This window comes from Musca autumnalis, unplaced genomic scaffold, assembly GCF_047663935.1.
Source record: "Musca autumnalis isolate F117 unplaced genomic scaffold, ASM4766393v1 scaffold_1, whole genome shotgun sequence".
NCBI classification, from domain to species: domain Eukaryota; kingdom Metazoa; phylum Arthropoda; class Insecta; order Diptera; family Muscidae; genus Musca; species Musca autumnalis.
In genome coordinates, this window is record NW_027411644.1 from 6,126,937 (window position 1) to 6,148,195 (window position 21,259).

The window sequence follows — 21,259 nt, forward strand, 5'->3', positions numbered from 1 at the left end:
GGAGGTCGGGTTCAGATCAGAATAGATCCCTATTCTTATTGGTGATGATCGTGAAATATTTAGCGGGTGAAATGGACCAAAAACATAATATTTATCCAATTTTCTAGCGGCTCTGTAGGTCTCAATAATAGTCCGATCAACGCCTAATTTTAAATAAGGTAAGAGTATATCACAAATGAGAAGCTTGCAATTTGAGATAGCGATCGGATAATATTTAGAGGGCTAAATGGACCAAAACTTTTGTGTGAAAATTGTGAAAATTTTTAATATTTTTAGCGGCTGAAATGGACCATTACTTTTGTATGAAAAATATAAAAATTTTATTTTTGGTCGATATTTAAATTCCTTAAGGACATATATATTTCGCAAAGTAGCCTACATATGGAAAAAACTACTGACCTTTCCTCTGATGTAAATTGCAATAAAGTGTTTGCTAGATACCGGGCCTACTGCCTAATATGTAATGGGTTCTGTGTAGAGAACAAAATTTTTATCCCATGCTACTTTTTGTGTCTCCTAAAGTTTATGTAACACCACGAAATATTCGTCCTAGACCCCTTATTTGGTACGCCGAAATTCATATCTCGACGAGATAAAGCGATTTAGCAATTATGGACCGATTGTAACGAATTTTTTAAGGAGGTTGGGTTCGGGCCAGAATGGTTGGTTGGTTTACGTGGTGGCCATACTTTATAGCCTCAATTAGTATGTTAGAGATACCGTTTTGAAAAACCACACCACTCGTTCAGAGATTGCTATTTCGTTGTTGCATGTTGACAGTTAAATCCAGCCTGATGAGTTGAGGAATCGCAGAAGGTCTCCCAGACCTACTTCTGTTATCTCTGTGATATCACGAAGGAACGGTTGTCTTAGAGCTTTGAATCGTCGTTGCATTTGAGCAGGGCAGAAACAGAGGAGGTGCTCAACAGTTTCCTCCTCTTCTTCATTCCCGCAGCTACGGCAGTGGTCATTGTGCGGTAGATTTAAACGTTTTGCATGGTTACCAATTGCCCAGTGACCGGTTAACACTGCAATAAGTCTTGCAAGGTTCCGTCGCGTTTGATTGATTAGGAACTTAGTTCGTTTGGCGTTGTATTGAGGCCACGTTAATTTTGATATCTTGCATGTTGCCGTTTTGTCCCATCTACTTTCAGCCAGTGATAGATAGTGTTTGAAGATATCCCCTTTAACTACTCCCATTGGAATTGCGACTGATGCCTTTGGGAGTTCGTTAGAGGCGGATCCTGCTCTAGCTAACTCGTCTGCTTTTTCATTCCCAACAAGTCCCTTGTGGCCCGGGATCCAGGTGAGAACTACTCTTGACAGACGCCCTAGTTTGGCAAGTTCTTCTTTACAATCTTTCACTAGCTTTGATGTGACAGCGTTGGATTTTAGTGCAAGGAGCGCCGCTTGACTGTCGACGAAGATTCCTATTGAGTTTGCTGTGTGATGCTGTAAAAGTTCAGTACAGGCCTCCTTTATTGCCACTATCTCCGCTTGAAAGACACTACAGTACTCAGGTAGCTTTGTAGATGTGTGTATGTTTGCTTCGTCCGAGAACACACCGGATCCGACTCCACATTTCATCTTGGAGCCGTCCGTGTATACCTTAGTGTCATATGCTATCAATGGTGATCCATTACTCCATTCTCTTCTGCTTGGAAATTTGATTGCAAAAGGCTGATCAAAATCCAATGTAGGTACGCAGTAATCAGCAGTGGTTGTTATTTCTTTCGGAAGTTGTTGAAGCATGCACGCATGTCCGTAAGTTCTGTCTCTCCACATACCTAGAGCTCGGAGTCTTACTGCATTACATGTTGCTGTTGCTTTGATGTGTAAATCAATTGGCAAAATGTGCATCATTATATTGAGGGCTTCGGCCGGACATGTTCGCATCGCCCCTGTTGCCCCGATGCATGCAGATCTTTGTATGCTGTATAGTTTTTTCTGTGTTATTTTCTTGTCCACTGCTGGCCACCACACTAGTGCTCCATAAGTGAGAATTGGTCTGATTATGCTGGTGTACATCCATAACACCATTTTAGGTTTGAGGCCCCATCGGCTTCCAAACAATTTGCGACATGCGTAATATGCAACAGTTGCTTTGTGAGCACGGTGTTCCACGTTACGTTTCCATGACAGCTTAGAATCTAGAATGATTCCTAGGTACTTGGCATGATCTGATAGGGGTATTTCTTGACCTCGCAGTCTTGGGAGATTAGGTATTGCATATTTGGTCTTTGTAGTGAATAGCACCATCTCAGTTTTCCCTGGATTCACTCCCAGACCACATCTTGTGGCCCAAGTATCTAGCGATCTCAGGGCTCCGCTCATAATGTCACTTATTACGGTCGGAAACAAACCAGAGACGAGTATTACCACATCGTCCGCATAGGCAACCACCTTAATCCCCATGTGGTCAAGTTTATTGAGAATTTCGTTGATGACAAGGAGCCAAAGTAATGGCGAGATAACTCCTCCCTGTGGAGTTCCTCTGTTCACGTGCTTTGACAGTGTACTGTTTCCCAGTGTGGCATTAATAACTCTGCTTTGCAGCATGGTGGTAATCAAACTACTGATGAGTGATTCCACGCCGAAGTTATCTAGTGCTTGTTTTATAGCTGATGTACTGACGTTGTTAAAGGCACCTTCTATGTCCAGGAAAGCAGCTAGAGTAAATTGTTTGTGCTCTAAGGACTTCTCTATAGTCCTAACGACTTCGTGTAGGGCTGTATCCGTCGAGCGCCCTTTAATATAGTCATGTTGGCTAGAAGATATGATGTTTGAGTTTTCCATCTTTTCTCGAATATACACGTCGATGAGTCTTTCGAGCGTCTTAAGTAGAAATGATGAAAGGCTTATTGGTCTGAAGTCTTTAGCATTTTCATGACTACGTTTTCCTGCTTTGGGTATGAAGACAACCTTTACCTGTCTCCAACTCGTTGCAACGTAGTTAAGGGAGATACATCTACTATAGATGTATACTAGCCAATGATTTATTATTTCCTCTGCACATTGTAGCATTTTTGGTATGATTCCATCTGGTCCTGGAGATTTGTAGGGGGAGAAGCTGTTTATAGCCCACGTGACTTTACTCGGACTTATTATCTTATCAACTTCACTGTTGTTTTTATCTACAGCTGTAATGGGTCGCATTTCTTCGGTACTGTCCGAGCAGCCGGGGAAGTGCGTGGTAAGAAGGATTTCAAGAGATTCGGCTGAGTTTTCGGACCAGGTGCCGTTGTTTCTCTTTATATAGGTAGGATTCGAATGACCTTTTGCCATAACTTTGCTTAGTCTGGCTGTATCTTTGGTATTTTCTAACGATCCGCAAAAATCAACCCATGATTGCTTTTTTGCTTTGGCTATGGCTTTTTTGTATTCCTTTAGCTTATCCTTGTATGACTGCCAGGATCCGCTTTGGTAGCTGGCATTGAAAGCTTTCCGTGACTCTTTACGCAGTTTAGAGAGTTCGGATGTCCACCATGGTGGATAGTGTTTTTTCGATCGTGTCATTGGACAGGATACTTTAAAGGCTGTGTCTAGTGATTTCTCCAGAATAGATACAGCTTTGTCAATACATGTTGTAGTGTCGCCTTTTTGAGGAGAGCTGGGGAGTTTATCTTTTAAAACCCTATTAAATTTCTCCCAGTTTGTTCTTTTGGGGTTGCGAAAGCAATTTGTTGGCGTTTCTTTTTCAGATATATTAAATAGTATCCAATTGTGATCTGAGAAAGAATTCTTATCGGATACCATCCAATTAGCAATTTCAATATGTCGTTTATCGGATACTAAGGTTAGATCAATGACATCTTGCCATCCCCTAAAGTTATCCGAGCTTGGAAATACAAAGGTTGGGTTAGTACCTCTATTGCATATAGTGAGATTGTTAGTATTAATGAAATCTAAAACTGACTCACCTCTGTCGTTGATTTCAGAGCTACCCCACAGGGTATGTCTTGCATTTGCGTCGCAGCCAATGATAATGGTGTTGTGTGGGTGTATGGCCCCCAAGGTGTCCCAGACCTCGCTTGGTGGTGCTTCCCTTGAGTGGGCCATATAAGAGGATGCGATAAAGAACTGTTTACCATTTTTCAGTTCCACTCTTGCCACGGTGAAGTCCGCTGTACTATACTGAGGACACAGAAATGCATTTATGTTTTTTTTAACAATTAGACATGATCTTGGCTTACCTTTATCCTTCATGTATAATGTATTGTATTCTCTGCTATCAAGTCCCTTTACTTCATTCTCGAAGACGTATGGTTCTTGCATAATGCCTATGTCTAGATCCTTCTCCACCAGAAGGATCCTCAGGTTATCTGAAGCTACCATAGAGTGCTTCAGATTGATCTGAACGACCTTAAGCATAGTTTAATGAGGGGATGATGTGGATGGCCCCTCTAGCTGCATATTATCGAGCAGCTTTTCGGCATCGTCGACGTCAACACCATCGTCTTCTCCGTTCGGGCCAAGTGGGCGTAATATCTTAACTTTGGCCTCCCTTACGCCAAAGAACAGTTTGTTGCCTAGTCTCTCCAGTGCCTCTACTCCGGCCTCTGTTATCGAGAGAACCAAGCTCATGCTATTATTATTGGGTGGTTCTATGGCGATTACAGACCATTCATCCATTGGAACGTCTTTGTTCATTTTCGCCAGACCTTGCAGTAATTTGGGGCCGTCGCAGTCTATCTTGGGCAACCAAACTCTGGCTCGAGGTCTCATAGGGATATCTTGGGCTGGTATCAGCCGCAGGCTGATGTCTTCCCAGGCATCGCTGATCTTTGCGATACATTTCTCCAAGAATCCTTTTGAGAACTCGTCCATGCATTTGATTACCCTATAACCACGGTGTACCTCGCTAGAGTCGAAATGGGGCACAGGAGAATCGTCGTTTGCGAAAACATGTTCCATAACTTGTTCTGACAACTTTGTTTCTACCATGCCCCATTCCGCTGTGGTGATAGGGGACAGCTTGTCATTCTTGTCGTTGGCCACGGCAACCATCAGGTTATCCTTAACGACTTCGTTGAATGGGCGTTTTATTGTTGAAGAGGCAGTGGTGTTATGCTTTAACTTTTTCCTCTTTGCGGGCTTGTTGTCCTCTGTGCGAGAGCGTTCACGCTTGGAGGATGTTGGTTGATCATTTTTAGAGGCTTTAGCTTTTTCGTATTCCTCTACGATTTTGGTGTAAGTAATTTTGTCTTCTTCATCCCGTTCATGGACTGTACCTTCTGCAGCATTCTTAGCAATTTTGCTGAGAATATACTTTGCCTTCTGGTACAGGGCCTTACGAACGTCGGACGGGCTTTTTTTCTTTTTGTTAGACTGACCATCTTCAGTGACGGTCAGAGTTTGTGTGTTTGTTTTATGTTGCTGAAGTGAGTCAGAGCTGTTTGCAGTGCTGACTACACTTGGTTGGCTAGCTGCCAGCTCCTGGCTGGAGGCTAAAAGTTCATCCTCGGAAGAGTTGCCACACTGCATCCGAGGGGTAGTTTTGGTTTGGTTTTTGTTTGTTTTTTTAGTATTTTTTCCATAGATTGTTCCCACGAGTGTGCCGTAAGGGGATGGACCATCGTACGCAGTGACGGCTTGCGCAGACTAGGCTAATTATAAGTACCCCCGACCCGTGCCCTGGCGTCGAGGGGGAGTTGCTAGCGACCAGACTTCTTTAGACACTTGTCGGCCATTCAGATCCTCGGCACAACTCCATCACCTTGATCTTAAAAGTGTATATATATGTCACTCACCTAAAGGTGAGCTGTGGATTATCAGTTCGCCTGCTTGGGTTGTGACAAAGGTGGATAACCTTTGGTCAGTCACACTTTTCTGTGTTCAAGATGTCATGTAGAATGAATACTAGGTCTTCATTCAGAATGTACAGGATGCCATATAGAATGAATATTAGGTCGTCATTCAGAATGACATGTCGAGCACAGAAAATTGTGACCTAAGCCCCCGCATCGCGTCAAGATTGTTACCCCTGACGGGGGAAGAATAGAAATGATTAGTTTTTGGTGATGATCGTGAAATGTTCAGGGGATGAAATGGACCAAAAACAAAATTTTAACCAATTTTGTAGCGGCTCTGTAGGTCAAAATAATAACCCGCAAAATTTTAAACAAAGTTTGAGTTTATGATGAAGAAGAAGAAGAAATTTGTCAATACAATTTTTCTTTATAACGGTGAAACATTTGTTAATTGACCAAGAATTAATAGTTTTATTTATAAACATTTGTTTTTATGTATTATGTAGGAATTTGTCTTAAACATCTTAAAATTTTCTTCATTTTGTGATTTAAAGAATGATTTAGCAATTAGTGTACCAGCATTAGTGTGTATTACTGAATGAATTGTTTTTGTGCCTGCGATAACTTTGGCCATTTAATATCTCAAATTCGTATTTAAATAGTCATCTTCTGGTGAAAATACCACTTTAATATTTGGTAGATTATTGGTCTCGGATGCCCATTCATATAATGCCCAACCTTTAGTTTTTCGATTATCAATTTAAATAGTTTATTGTCCGGCTGGTACAATAACAGCTAAACCATTTTTAAAATCGAAAAAATGACGAAGTTTTTAAGATGTTTAAAATAAATTCCCAAATAAAAGTACAAAACAAATTTTTAAAAAAATATTTGACCTATGGACACTATTTTCTTTGGTTTTAATTTGGCTTGAAGTCATATTAAAAACTAAAAACAAATTTGTTTTTTCTTATTTTTATTTTTCCAATATCAGAACATTTGTTTTCTGAAAATATAAACATAAAAGTAGAAAACTATAATTAGATTGATATTTTTCTTTTTCTGTTTAACACACAATATCATCTTCCGAATTGCAAATATCAACTAATATTTTTGATGTTTCTCAACAAGGCTTCGATATATCTGTGCATCGTGTTCTGTATCCGTTTTATAGTTCATTCTATTTTCAATGGGAACATTTATGAAGTGCAAAATTTCTAGCATATACCTTCTTTTGTAATTAGACGCCTGTGTCAAAATGTCCATCTCTTAAAAATTGGGTGTATGCCCAGTTTTGGTAAACATTTTTTTGGAAAAATTGTATTGAAAATTTTTAAAAAATTAAGAAATAATAGTAATTATTCGAATCACACTATCATAGGAAAGAAATTCGAAGAGTACAACCATTGATAAAAATGTATATTAAATTTTAAATTGCGAAAATTGCATCCAAGGCCGATGTGCAAAATTGTTTCTATTTTTTATTAGATAGCTGATAAAACAGGGAAAAAATACAAAAAAACGATTTTTTCTATTTGGACCATTTTTAAAGACGTTATGAGTATTTCTTTGTACATAGATTTTACAGAATTTGACTTTTTCAAGAATTTGAAAATATTCTATAATGTTTTGCTGATTAGCAGCATCGCCACAGCAAGAAATAAAGGAAATCAAAAACTTCATCTTGAAAAAGAATACGATTTCACTCAGAAATCCCAATATAAATTTTTTCAATTATATAAACTTATATTATTCTTGGATTTTTTCAGGTGTATCACACGCAGACACAAAAGATCTTCTCTCACCTATCCATTAGATTCGCATTATCAGAATGCGAAGAACGGCAATATTTGCCAGTGTCCCGGTGTGCTGTCGTCGATGCCGTTTGATGGCTGTGTACAGACAGACTGTTGCTCCATAACTGTTGCCGCCGCCACTAACACCAATGGCACCAAGACTGCTGCTGCCCACCACACTTCCGGCAGTTGTGGTAGTAACAACCATCACTTTTAAGTTACTCGGTTTGCTGCATAGATATGACGAAGATGAATGGCGCAATATGCTACTTCGAATAAGTATTTGTACGGCAGGTGTTAGTCGTCGTTGCGCCGTTGCCCGATGTTGTTAGAGGGCCACCAGAACCGAAGCCTACGCCAGGACAATTGCTACCGTTATTGCCATTGGTGATGGAAATTAGGTGATGAATTGCCACGATGAATAGAGGATTGCTTTTCGTGGTGATGACTAAAGTTGCGATGCAAGCCACCACCACCACTCGCTGCACTGCCACAAGCAAAGTAATATTTACTAAACCTACAATTATTGCTAAAACTACTGTGCATTTGGATTTGCTGCTGCGAATGTTGTAGTCGTATTGTGAAGCGACCCCACAAGCTATTAGCGAGAAGTGTGTATTGGTGAAAGAGGGGGAGAAGAATATTGAAAACTAATCAATTTAATTTAATGAGAGATTATTTTTATTCAATAAAAATGGATAAGAAAGGATTACAAAATGTTTAAATAAAATAAAGTTCACTAATGTTGGTGGGTGTGTTTGTGTTGTCTGTCATCTGTATTTGCTTCGTGCGTCATTTCTTCTCCTAGTGACCCCAGTGCAAACTTTCATACAATAGTTAAGTTAATTACATAATTTATTATTTTTAAATGATTAACCAATAGAATAATGAAAATAATTTGTATGTCTTCTTGCCTTCGTCATTTTAACACGAATGCGTATGGATATGGACAATACTCATACGCTACCAAATCAACAAAAAACAGGTAAAATCGGCGTTGAGTTCTAACGATTTAAAATTGGATTGATCCACCGAAGTTTTGAGTACAAGATGGGACTACGTTACCTTAAGAAACACTTATAACTTATTATAAACGCTTTTATTAATATATATTGTTACGAACATAGTTTTTTATAGTTAGCATGGGGGATCCCATAATTGAAATTCGCGAAAACAAGAGTCATAAGAAACGAAACAATAACCTTGAACTTGAAATCATAAAATCACACGTAGAATGAGGAAGCAGCAAAGAGAGAACTGGTTATTTATCATTGTTTTTGTTTCCAATATTCCACAACAATTATTACTCTGCATCAAAAGCAGGGAGCATGCAAAACTAAAACAATGGAAGTGGAACGCATTGGAAGCCTGATCAACTGTTGCTCTCTCCCTCTCCATATGTCTCCGCCTCCTATTACAACAATGATACTTAAGGTGAGACAAGCTAAAACAAAACCTTAATGGGAGAGAATGCAATAATAACGGAGGAATTATGCGTTAAAATGGTTCGATTGGAGAAAAACAGGAATGTTTTTTTAAGAAAGAGGATGAGTTGTGATTTTTGTCTTTAGATAGAAGAAAGTGACGCGCAGTTCGTAAAACCAGATTGCAGTTTTTTAAACAAAATAAAAAGTTTCGCTGTATTTTATCGAACCGATCTTTTTGGAACAGTGGATCGCCGAGTCTTGTATCGTTTGATAATTGTTGTGTACCGGAGGTACGCCATTCAGCTACCGTCTTGCTCCACCGCCCCATAAGTGTTGTCACATCGCATCACAACTTCCATACCTGCGATTTGTATACGTCAGCACAAGATGCTTATGCCCTGATGTACCAGCTTCGTGTCTTTAAATATAGCTCAGCTCACTGCGACCTTCCATCCTCCGTGCTATTCTTTGCCCTCAAATCATCAATCAGCCGCGAATACTCCGTCGTTTGATTAACTTACGTGCGGGCAGCTCATCAACACCTCAACCAACAAAACTTGCCGATCAAAACAGAACTTAAAAAAACCTCTCGGGAACCAATTTTAATTAAACATTTACATTTATTTATTTTTGTTTCTAAAAATATAAAATAAACGAATAAAGGCAAATTTTGTTACAATATCTATAATTCAAAGCTTAAGGGAGGCATCATCATTTTTATATCCGCCACCATAATATGAAGGGTATAATTAAATTTGCCATTCCGTTTGTAACACATCGAAATGTTCGTGCGACACGTCGGAGCCCCCATAACGTATATAAATATATTCTTGATCAGCATACAATTTTATGTCGATATAGCCATGTCCGTCTCTCCGTCCGTCTGTCTGTGGAAACCAAGATACAGTTTACAATTTTTGATATAGAGCTTTGTAATTTGGTATGGAAGTTTCTATTACTCCTAAAATGTTTGGTATTTTGGGAAAATGGCTGAAATTTGGTATTTAGTCTTCGTTGTGGTAATTACCTTTTCGCCTGAATTTTTTTAATATAGGCCCACGCCTTTATATAGCCTCCATAGAACAGTACCTTCCGATTACCGACGAAATAATTCGCTTTCTGCATGTTCGGCAGCAAATCGAGCCTTCTTCCGTAACAATGGAATCGTAGGTACGTGATTACCATCATCACCATGGGTATGTAGAATGCCACCAGGTAGCCGAATACGAAAAACGCTCGACTGTTTATAACGCAAATATTCGGTTGTGGTATGTTATTTTTTTCGTTGACTAGACCTTTTAAAACGAAAAAGAAGTGGGTAAGAAAGCAAAGAGGATATTGCAATGTCAATTTTGTGGCACAAAATTGTCAATATAAATAATATTTCGTTACGGCAAGGAAAAGTTATCAACATTCATTGTTGCAGTTTTGATTTTTGTGAAGCATTGCATTAAATTCAACACAAAAGAAATATAGTTCCTTGAATACAAGGATATAACGTATTTATGTTTTAGTTAGGGGATTAGAAAATGCTCAAGAAATCAACCGCTAATTGCATTACAAAGAATCGATAACCCATTTATTTATTTTGCAAATATTTGCAAACATTTAGTCATTTGCTAAATTGCATTTCACCTTAATACACCCATTCCTTAATTATGAAACTCACCCAATACTTATAGAGCAGGAGACAAGCATTGCCATTAAAAAATTATGGTAATTTTCATGCCGGCCCAACTTTTGGCGATTGGGGCATTTTGTGTTGCTTCACAAAGCTTTGTCATACTTTTGTTTGAGAACTAGGTCTAATTGACATGAGATTATCCGGTAATTGTCGTAGTAGGAAAGCTCATGTAATGAATAAATGGGTGAATGTCATGTAATGTGTTGTTTGATATATATACCCTCTCTCCATAAATTTAGGTTCACTGGAGTGGTAAAACTAAATACGTTAAAAACATACATATGTCTAGTTTTATAATTATGGAAGTGTTCAGCGCATTTTTAGGCATTTGTGCAGAAAGAACTAATCAACATGTTCTATCCAGAATAAAATTTTAGCATTCTAACAAAAACTACTAAAAACTGTATATCTATCCGTTCAAAAGTAATTGGGTCATTATGGGCTCATATCTCAGAAAGTATTGCCACCCCCTAGCCAAAAGTAAAATGTTGTAGTCATGGTTACAATGACTACAAACGACACGCGAACAAGTCATAAACAAACATGCATTTAAAAATGCTACCAAAAATATATTTTTTATTTCAAAGTAAATTGGAATATTTTTGGAAACATATTTATTTTTCCTGCTATGTATGTAAAAAAGGTAATGAATGTTCTCTCTAAAAAAATTCATGTGAAATACTTATTGCTGAATGGGTAAATTTTGCTTTAACAATCCTTCACAGAAATCCTTCATCACCTTCTAAAAACTCAAATTAAATTGCAGCAGTTGGTCTAGTGTTTCTTCCAAGAACACTGTACGTTAAACGTTGCTATTTTGTATTGAAGCAGACATTTCTAATTTTTTCGGAATTTGTTCGCTTTAATTATTTTGTTGTTGCTAACAAAAACAAATTTTCAATTTATTTAAATTGTGTTCTAGCCAACAGGAATACAAAGGGAAAAACAATCGTTATTTGGTAAATAGAATTCCCCTTTTTTTAATGCCGTTATTCCAATTTGTTCCATCCAGACTTCAGGGTCCCATGCCATAACCAACATCTGATTCTAAGAACTGCTACAGCAATGGCCCAATGGAAATACGTTTAGTATACTTGGATTACTTATGAACATGTACATATGTATGACTTTAACAACCCGGCATGCCAGGTGTGCGAGACTTTAACACGCTAAAATAACCCCATTACGCTGTTCCACAATCCCTACCGTACCGCCTTAAGCATGCATTTCTTCGTAGCGTGGGAATAGTACTAGTGATCCCAGCTAGTACTTACATCGTTCTTCGAATCTCATCTTGTCGCTTTAATTCCAAAATTATGGATTTAATGCATTCACATACATAATTCCAGTCTTGTGGGGACTTCTAATTTGCCAATCCATTATTTCCTCATAACACGCACACATAGTTACATTGGTAGTTACATAAATATAAATTGATATTTCAATTTAAGCACAGGCTAATAAATTTTATTACAGATACTGACTAAAAAAATTTAAACAGATGTTGACAAAAAATTCTTCTTTAATTTAGATTTAAATATGGCTTCAAGGGAAAATCCTTGAATGCAATGTAGGCAAGTAAAAATTACAATCTGTCGGGTTTGCCGGAAGCTAAATATTTTCAACCTATAAATGTGCAAAAACCAATAACATGAATGGTGGACCTAAATTTTCTATGGCTATATCTCTGATTAAACTCGGTAGGTAGACTCTGGGTCTAATTATTTTCACGCACTGATCCAATCAACATAGTCTACACGAATACAATCCATAATACTTCACATATTACAGGAACACTACTTAGGCGTAATTATTGGAACTTTGAGCCGTTATCGAGGGAACCTGCTGTAAAAATGCCTTAAATATTTGGATATTTCGAAGCCCATATTTCTGGTAATGAAATTTCAACCCTATGCGAAAAGTGATCTTGCACTGGGTTTATATGCCAAAGCGAAGGAAAGGACCGGTATTGTCCACATAACCTCGGGAGTCACTCCTTTCGATAGAAATCGTTCCTACCATCCATTTTAATTGAGATGTGTCCACGAATCATTGAAATCAGGACAACAAGGACTACTTTCATTAAACAATTCAAAAACAATCTTCGAAAAGCCCTTCAGGGAAATTTTTTAACTTTTGTGAGGGAAGAATGCGAAGTTGGTGACCGATGTAGACCTTCATGAATTTGATGTACGCTAAAAAGAAATTTTACTATTTTCGTTTAAAGAATTTGATATTTTAGAATTTGATATTTCAATAACGAAATTTTACTATTTTTAAAGTTTTGGTCAAATTGCATACTGAGTCAATTTAGTTGGTGCACATTTTTGAAAAATAAATAATTATATGCGATATAAATTTCAAATCTATTTTCGAACGGCCCACAGAGGGGAAATTTATATTAAAAGTTGATTAAAACTACTGAAAAGCTCATTTATACTCCTATTGATATAATATTTTGCACAAATCATATCTTCGGTTCAAAGACTATTTCTGTAAAAAATAATTAACATCGGTCCAGATTTGGATATATCTCCCATGTACATTAGCGTCCGATATGAGATAAATAATGCACTAAAAGTGCAATATGAGCTGAAAATTGCTACATCCATTCAGAACTAGCCTTGAACACAGTGTGCAAATTTTGGTTCAAACCATTCGATTTGTTATTTCTACCTTAATTATTCCAATTTTATATGAGAAAAAACCCGTGATTTTTCGGAATGGCGCAAATTTATATCAAAAGTTATGATACATTCTGATAAAAAAAGAGCCCTGGTTATAAGACAGGCCAACAATTAGTGTTAGCAAACGTTGCCAAATTATTTTTTTATTTAATTGTTTTACATAAATTATTCCAATTTTATTTCAGAAAAAGAAGTGATTTTTCGGAATGGCGCAAACTTATATCAAAAGTTATGATACATTCTGATAAAAAAAGAGCCCCGGTTATTAGACAGATCAAAAATTAGTGTTGGCAAACGTTGCCAAATATTTATTTATTTGTTTTTAAATTGATTTACATAATTTTATTTCACAAAAATGCGTAATTTTTTGGAATGGCACAAACTTATATCAAACGTTGCCAAAATATTTTTTTAAAATTATTTTACATAAATTATTCCAATTTTATTTCAGAAAAAGGCGTGATTTTTCGGAATGGCGCAAACTTATATCAAAAGTTATGATACATAATGATAAATAAGACTAACCAGGGGTCTTATTATTAGACAGACAAAAAATTACTGTTGGCAAACGTTGCCAAACATTTTTTTAATTTTTAAAATTGTTTTATATAAATTATACCAATTTTACTTAAGAAAAATTATATGGTTTTAATGATTTCTGTTGAGAAAAATGTGATTATTTCAGATTAGCGCAACTACGCTTAGCGTGTTATGTTTGAATCAGATGTTCGAGATTTAAGCGCATAAAACATCAAAAGTATCTACATATCTATGGCCCGCAAACGTTCGCATCATGTAGTATATCACCATTGAAATTTGAGTTATTATAAAAGATGTTTATAAAATACGAGATGTACCGCAATTATCTAAGAGTGAAGATGCAAAAACAATTTTGTTTGACGATTTTTATGAACTCTAATACGCAGGAGTACAAATAAAATAAGTAGATATGCCGATTTTGTTAATGTCATTTTTAATACTTCCATATTTAAATATTTCAATGGTTTTAGTTGATAAAAATGAGATTTTTCAAAACGGCGCATATACATATGCGCAAATATTATGATTACATCTGATGTTAGGGACTTAGGCGCATAAATCACCAAAAGTAATTATGGTCCGCAAACGTTCGCAGGATGCACTTTTGAAATTTGAGTTTTCAAAAAATTATCATAAAAAATATGCTTGAAAGAAGAGATGTACCACCACTAATAAAGAGTGAAGATGCAAAAACAATTTGGAATTTTTATAAGCTTATCTTGTACGGAGAATATACAAAAACAAAAAATCTTGACAAATGTAAATTTTCGCGAAAATACTTTTATTTTATTGTTCACATAATTTTATAGTATTCGGACATGTACTTTTTTGCTTTCAATATGACTGAGTTCAATCGGCGGCAGCGTTGGATCGGTTAACTACAGAAAGTTCCGGATGGTCATATCGAATGGGGTCAGGTTATTGTTTACCAACAGTTTGTTCTTAAAAACGCGATTTTTATATATTGAGTTTTGATCAAATTTTGGCCTATGTTTCATGTATGTGCAGCCCTTAAGCTGAAGTTAACAAACATTTTTGAACTATTGTAACTAGATATCCGAAGGAGTGGACCAATACACTCCATCTCCGAATTGGATCTAGTAATGATATACAAAGTTTGGCCAAATCAGTTATTCCCTTCTAGAGTTATTGTGTTGACGAACCAGATAACTTCCACGCTGATAAAGAATATAAACATGTTGTTTCTCAAATAATTAATACGAGTTACAAACGGAATGACAATAATTATATACCCCCGATTATATAGTGGAGGGTACTTCAGATTTAACATATGGAACATTTTGTTATAACTCTTTCTAAATTACGCTTTATTTTGGGTAGAATACTAGTCACACGTGTATAAAGTTTGTGCATAAGAAGTTTGTGTAAAATATTTTTTCTATGCAGGCTCATATGCTTTTACTGGAATTTTCAAGTCCATACACTAGTACTGGGCGAGGAGTTGCCTTATTGCGCCTGCAATAAGCCATATGTGTTCATTCTCCATGTGAGATATCGAATTGAATATACACATGTTTTTTAAACATTATCACAAATTTAATACTGCCTGCTTCATGCAGTGATTTGTCGTTCGAAAACAAATTGACATTTCTTCTCAATATTTCTTTTTTTTCTCATGCTCAGTATCCAAACACAAACATCTACACACATTGCGATAGAAACTTGGATTGTGTTCCCAATGAAATTAGAGTAAGTAAATGACAATAACTCAGTGGCAACAAACAGCAATGCATGGCAATCCATTTGCAATGTTCCTTTTACAGCATTCGTCCCACACACACAACCAACCACTTATTGACAATGCAGATTACATGAATGAATTGTTGAATAGTTGAATTTAGAATTTATTTATTATAGGACATTTGCCATTGTGATTTTCTTCGAAAACTTAAACTACGTTAATATTCATTGAAGAAGAAGAAGATCCAGACATGAATAGCTTCGGAATTGACAGATAGAGAAATATTTTCTCTTCACTTTACAGATTAACAAATGCCTGTTGTAGTCTCAACAGTGTCTGATTATAAGATATTGCTACTTTTAGTATTTCGGGAGGAAAATAATAAAAAAATTCATTATTACTATAGAACAGCATGTCTCCACAGAGATTCAACAGTTTAAATGTAACTTTCATCATTACTCTGATCTAATACGGTGAATGAGCAGGGATTATTGGAAACGAAACATAGTAAATAAATTCCAAGTTTCCATCCATAGTGCTAATTTACAGCACTATGGATGCTTTTTAGTACATTGTTAATCAAAGCCAGGACTTATTTTATCAATCAGGAAAAATCCAATACATCCATGCACACATACAAATCTTCATACATATGTCCAAATGCTAAATACGTACTTCATCTGGTTTTCAATTTCTGTGGATTTATAACTTTGTTTCTACAGTTCTTCATTAGATTTCCTGATAATATGTTTGCCCAACGTTTATCCTTTTTTCTGAAAGAAGCAATCTCACAAAATGTATAGATGGATAATAGAAAACTGTGAATGAAGCTATAATACCTACCAATGATACTTTCAGCAAAAGTTACTCTGTTGTTCAACTAACCGAATAAACTAAAAAAGTTTGCCCACAAACAGCAATGTTGAGACGAAAATTAATAAATATTTATGGCTGTGCAAATAGATAGTGAGAGGGTAAAATTGTTGGGCATTAAAGAAAATTTACAAAATGTTAGATCTGTATTATGTATAAAAAATAAGCAAGGATGGGTTTTTTTGCCTCGACAACGAAAAAACATGTTTTAAATGTGTCACTATAAACCTACAATTGTGGCTTTTTGTACGGAAATCCAAGGGTTGTATACGTTTCATGAAGAATATTTGTATTTTTGCAAACCAGCTTTACGTTTTGAAACAGAATGTTGAGATGTTTTCTTGCGGCTTTTACCCATAAATACATAAATGATTTGAGTTTAGTCTGTCTGACTAGTTGGTGTCCACGATAACTCACGAAATAATCAACCTATTTGGTAAAAATTTTGTCCAAACATAGATGAAGTTCGAAGATATGCCATATCGGCCCACTCCTTCCGGTACCTCCCCTACAAAAGTTCGAAAATTTTCGTTAAAATGGAGCTCACGATAACTCCCGAATCAATCGCTTTGGTTCAAAAGTTGTTTTTCTGTTTTTCGCAATGTTTCATCCAGACATATGTAAATCGGGTTCGTAATATTTCTCTCAAACGTATATCAACTTCCAAAAAGGTCTATATTAGACAACATCTTCGAATACCTCTCTCACAAATGTTCAAAATTTTGTTTAGGAGTTGTTTAGGTACTGTTCGAGTAATGTTTTGAAATTTTCATCGAAGGTAGTACATCTGATTCTGAATACAACGATATAATAATATATTCGTCGTGTCCTTCCCAATATAATGGCCTAAAAGCTCAAAAAATCCTACGTTGGCCACCTAAAATGACACGAAAGGAATGACTCCCAAAATAAGATCCAGTTCCAAAATGGAATATGGTGAGTGGAAATTTTAAGAAGATTTTTATAAGATATGGGCCCCAAAATCACCCAATATTTAGGGTCATACCTTCAAAAATCTTTCGCGCTAAAGGCTGTAGTAGTCTTTAGAATATTTGTAGGATACGTTTTACTTCAGAACAGAGTATCAGAAGTTGGCTTGGTTCATTCTTTACCGCGAAACCAGAGCAGTTTTTGTGGTGCGGAATCAATATGCTGATATTATTTAAATGTAGCTGAGAAGTGGAATTTTTGTACCACTAAAGTAATATTGAACAAGCAGAGTAATAATTGCCAATTTTGTAATTTCATGTAATTGTGACCTTGTGTTGTTGAAATTTTCAAACACAAATTGACAAAGAAACAGTTTCCAATTTTTAGTTTTAAGCAGGGCTTCGGAGTCGGAGTCGGAGTCGGAGTCTAGCAAATTTTGCTGGAGTCGGAGTCGGGGTCTGGAGTCGTGAAAAAAAGCTCGACTCCGACTCCGGGCAAAATGTTTTTTCTACATTTATCAAAAGAGTTTTTATTTTTTTATGATAGAGAGATTAACTTTATTAACATTTTGATAAATCGGTTATTCATTTTATAGGAAATCTATGAGTAAACTTGTAAGCAAAGGATTTATTATATTTAGTAATGTTCCATGACAATAGAATTATAATTGCATCTTTCAATATGAATCGATTTCTTAATATACCATCACATTTATGACAAAACTTATATACACTCTGGAATACTAGTTTTAGATCTGATATATTTACACTTCACAATATAATGTGGAAAAAGTATTAAAGTTTATTTTGTCCACAATTAAGGGGTTATGGTCAGTTATTGTGCACGAAAAATTAAATTTTTCATGAATTTTTACAAGTAATCTACCAATTTTTTCCAAAAGATATTAGCTTTGTTCCAGAACTAAAAAGTTTTTACTATTTTTACGACTTTTACACATTTTACCCGAAAACCCGTTCCCGTACACGAAAAAGTTGTAAAATATTCACTTCTCTTTAAACAAAAATGGCGCTGAATGACGCTCTCTTTAAAAACTTTTTACTCGAAGAATTTGAGCGTGTAAAAAATAGTAAAGTGGTTGTCGGCGTCTGATTGGCTTATACGCTGACTTTGACATTTGTTCCAGTTTTTTTGACGTATTTTCCATTTTTCCGTTCCCGAACTATTTCAAAAAACTTGTATGTGAGAATATTTTTTTTACAGTTTTCTCTTTTACGAGTTTTACTATTAAAAAGTACGGAAGCGGAGCTATTGTTTTCATCTGATTTATAATACCTTGAGCTATTTTCAGATTTTTTTTTTTTTTTTTTTGAAAAATATTGCACAGTTTTCTGACAAATGGCCACCTACAAAACATTGTTTTTACTAAAGCAGTTTGCGGTGACCACTGAAGCTCGAAAACGAATAAACCGATCAGCATATGTTTTTGTGGGATCATTAAGAACATAATAATCGTGTATTTAAGCGAAACGAATTAAAAAATATGAATTTAAAAAAAAGGGAACTGTAGAAGTCAAAATTTCGCTTTCGTAAAATCTGTAAGTAACAAATTACTGTTGGCATACCCATCTTCATATTTCGACAAAATAAAACGAAACAGATATGTGACCCGTCCCACAGAGGGGAAATTTGTGTTAAAAGTTGATCAAAAGTCCTAGAAAGCGCATTTATACTTCGATTGATATAATATTTTGCACAAAGCATATCTTCTGCACAAGGATTAATCCTATAGAAAATAATGAAAATCGGTCCAGATGTGGATGCAGCTTCCATATATATTCGCATCTGATATGAGATAAAAATGCACCAAAATCACTGAAATTTGACACATGCAACCTGAACTAGCCTTAAAAAAAATTTTGAGCCAATTTTCAAACAAATCAGTACAGATGTATATATAGTCCCATATACATATATTTCATTCCAAATTTTATTTTTCGAAATTTACTTAAATTAAATTTTTCTCAATTCACATGAGAAAAGCCGTGAATTTTTCTGAATTATGCAAACATATTTGATAGGTGTTGGTTTAGTCTGATAAATTAGAGCCCCGGTTATAACGCGGAGCAAAATTTTGTGTGAGTAAACCTTTCAATTCCATATAAAAATATTTCATATTTTAGTTGAGAAAAATTAGATTTTTTCGAAATGGCGCAAATATGCGCAATTTTTTATGTTTGAATCTGATATTTGAGGCTCAATCGCATAAAACATTAGAAGAAACTATGGTCGGGAAACGACGGGGAATAGACTTTTTCACTATTGAAATTGTAGTAATCTTAAAAATTATCATAAACAATTTTCATAAAGAGGATATGTATTACCATTATTAAAGAGCAAAGATGTAAAATCAATCTGAAAATTTTAAATGCTAATCTTGTTCGGAGACTGTACAAAAACAATAAATCTTGAAAAATATAAGTTTTCGCGAAAATAATGTCATTTTAATGTTCACCTAATTTCTTAGTTTTCGAAAATTTACTTTTTGTTTTTAGTAAGGCTGAGTTCAATCGACTGCTGCATTGGATTGGTTAATCTTACAAAGTCGAGGATGGTTATAGCAAATGTAGAAAAGAGTCTGGTTGCCGTTTATCAACATTTTTTCATAAAAAAACGATTTTCATATTTTGAGTTTTGAGCAACTTTATGCCTATGTTTCCCCTCTGTGCGTCCGTACAAAAAAAAAAAAAAATAAGTCCCAATTTACATTAGGCGAGTTTACTTGCGGCAATTGTCAGTTTGATGGAGAGAGAGGTGAGGTATATGGTAACCCTTTGCCTCTCAACACCCTCTCTCACCCACAAACTGACAATTGCCGCAAGTAAACTCGCCTAATGTAAATTGGGACTAATCAAACTCGTCAGTTCTACTTGTTTTTGTTTTAAATTGATAATCTGAGGGTATACTCGTACATATATTTCGGCAAAATCTACTGAAACTTTTTGTTCTTTTTGATATAAGATACAGCAGATTCAATACTGGACATCAATTTTACATCTCATTGCATTACAAATTGTCTTAGAGAAAATAACAGATAAGCATATAGGGTCCTAGTATAGGAAAAGTTGAAAAATTTTGCAAATTTTATTAATTTTTAGTGGTATAGGAAATTACCTTCGGAGTCGACTCCGGAGTCGGAGTCGTGACAAAAAACTGGCCTGGAGTCGGAGTCGGAGTCGAAGAAAAATGGCTCGACTCCGAAACCCTGGTTTTAAGTTTCTTTCATTGTTCACTAATCTCTGTAACATCTTTGGCACGGGAAGTCTTTTCTTGGACATAATTATAATAATGTTGTTGGAGTTCCGTAAACTTACAATGGAATTCTTATGGAAATTAATTTTTCCCAACTAGGACAATTTATTTAAATGTTTTTTCTTCATTTTTTAAGCAACGGTCATTTGTTATTTTTGACGCAAATTTACATTAATTTTCCTCCTTTCAGACACATAAACTGTGAAATAATCCTGAGCGTGTTAATTAGTGACAGGTGTACAACGGACAATGAAATTTTATATCATTCAAATGGACACTGAAGACACTCACACATATGTATACACACAACCATTAGCATTTTCATGGGAGAAATAAGGCTTGTATTGTAGTGTGCCTGCGTGTGAGTGGATTATTGACTGACATAACTTGGAAAAATACTATCATTATTCGTTTGCTCGGCATCATATTTGCAGTCTTTCTACAAATTAATTTGACAACATCCTCTTTTCATTTAGAAAATCGCTGTGCACTCAAACAGGATGAGCCATAAGAAGGAATATAAATATTTTGATTTTTCTTTTGTCTGTTGTTGTTATTGTTGGCTTTATTGTTGATTATAAAGATATGTGACATGTATGT

General features: G+C 35.7%; 1 protein-coding gene across 4 annotated transcripts in view; it reads right to left on the bottom strand.

Annotated features, from left to right (window-relative positions):
• Nucleotides 1-21,259, bottom strand: part of LOC141390143 (uncharacterized) — a 98,295-nt gene that overhangs the window by 20,200 nt on the left and 56,836 nt on the right. The window contains exons 1-2 of one of the 4 annotated variants that reach the window (XM_073962811.1): nucleotides 4,194-12,598; nucleotides 3,921-4,134 (exon numbers count right to left, since the gene is read on the bottom strand). The exons of 2 other annotated variants lie outside the window; for them this stretch is intronic. In XM_073962811.1, the coding sequence (XP_073818912.1) occupies nucleotides 4,375-5,484 (1,110 nt within the window). In that variant the 5' untranslated portion in view covers nucleotides 5,485-12,598 and the 3' untranslated portion in view covers nucleotides 3,921-4,134; nucleotides 4,194-4,374. Of the gene's footprint in view, nucleotides 1-3,920; nucleotides 12,599-21,259 lie in introns of those variants that run through there. One more of the 4 variants, XM_073962800.1, reaches the window with a different exon arrangement.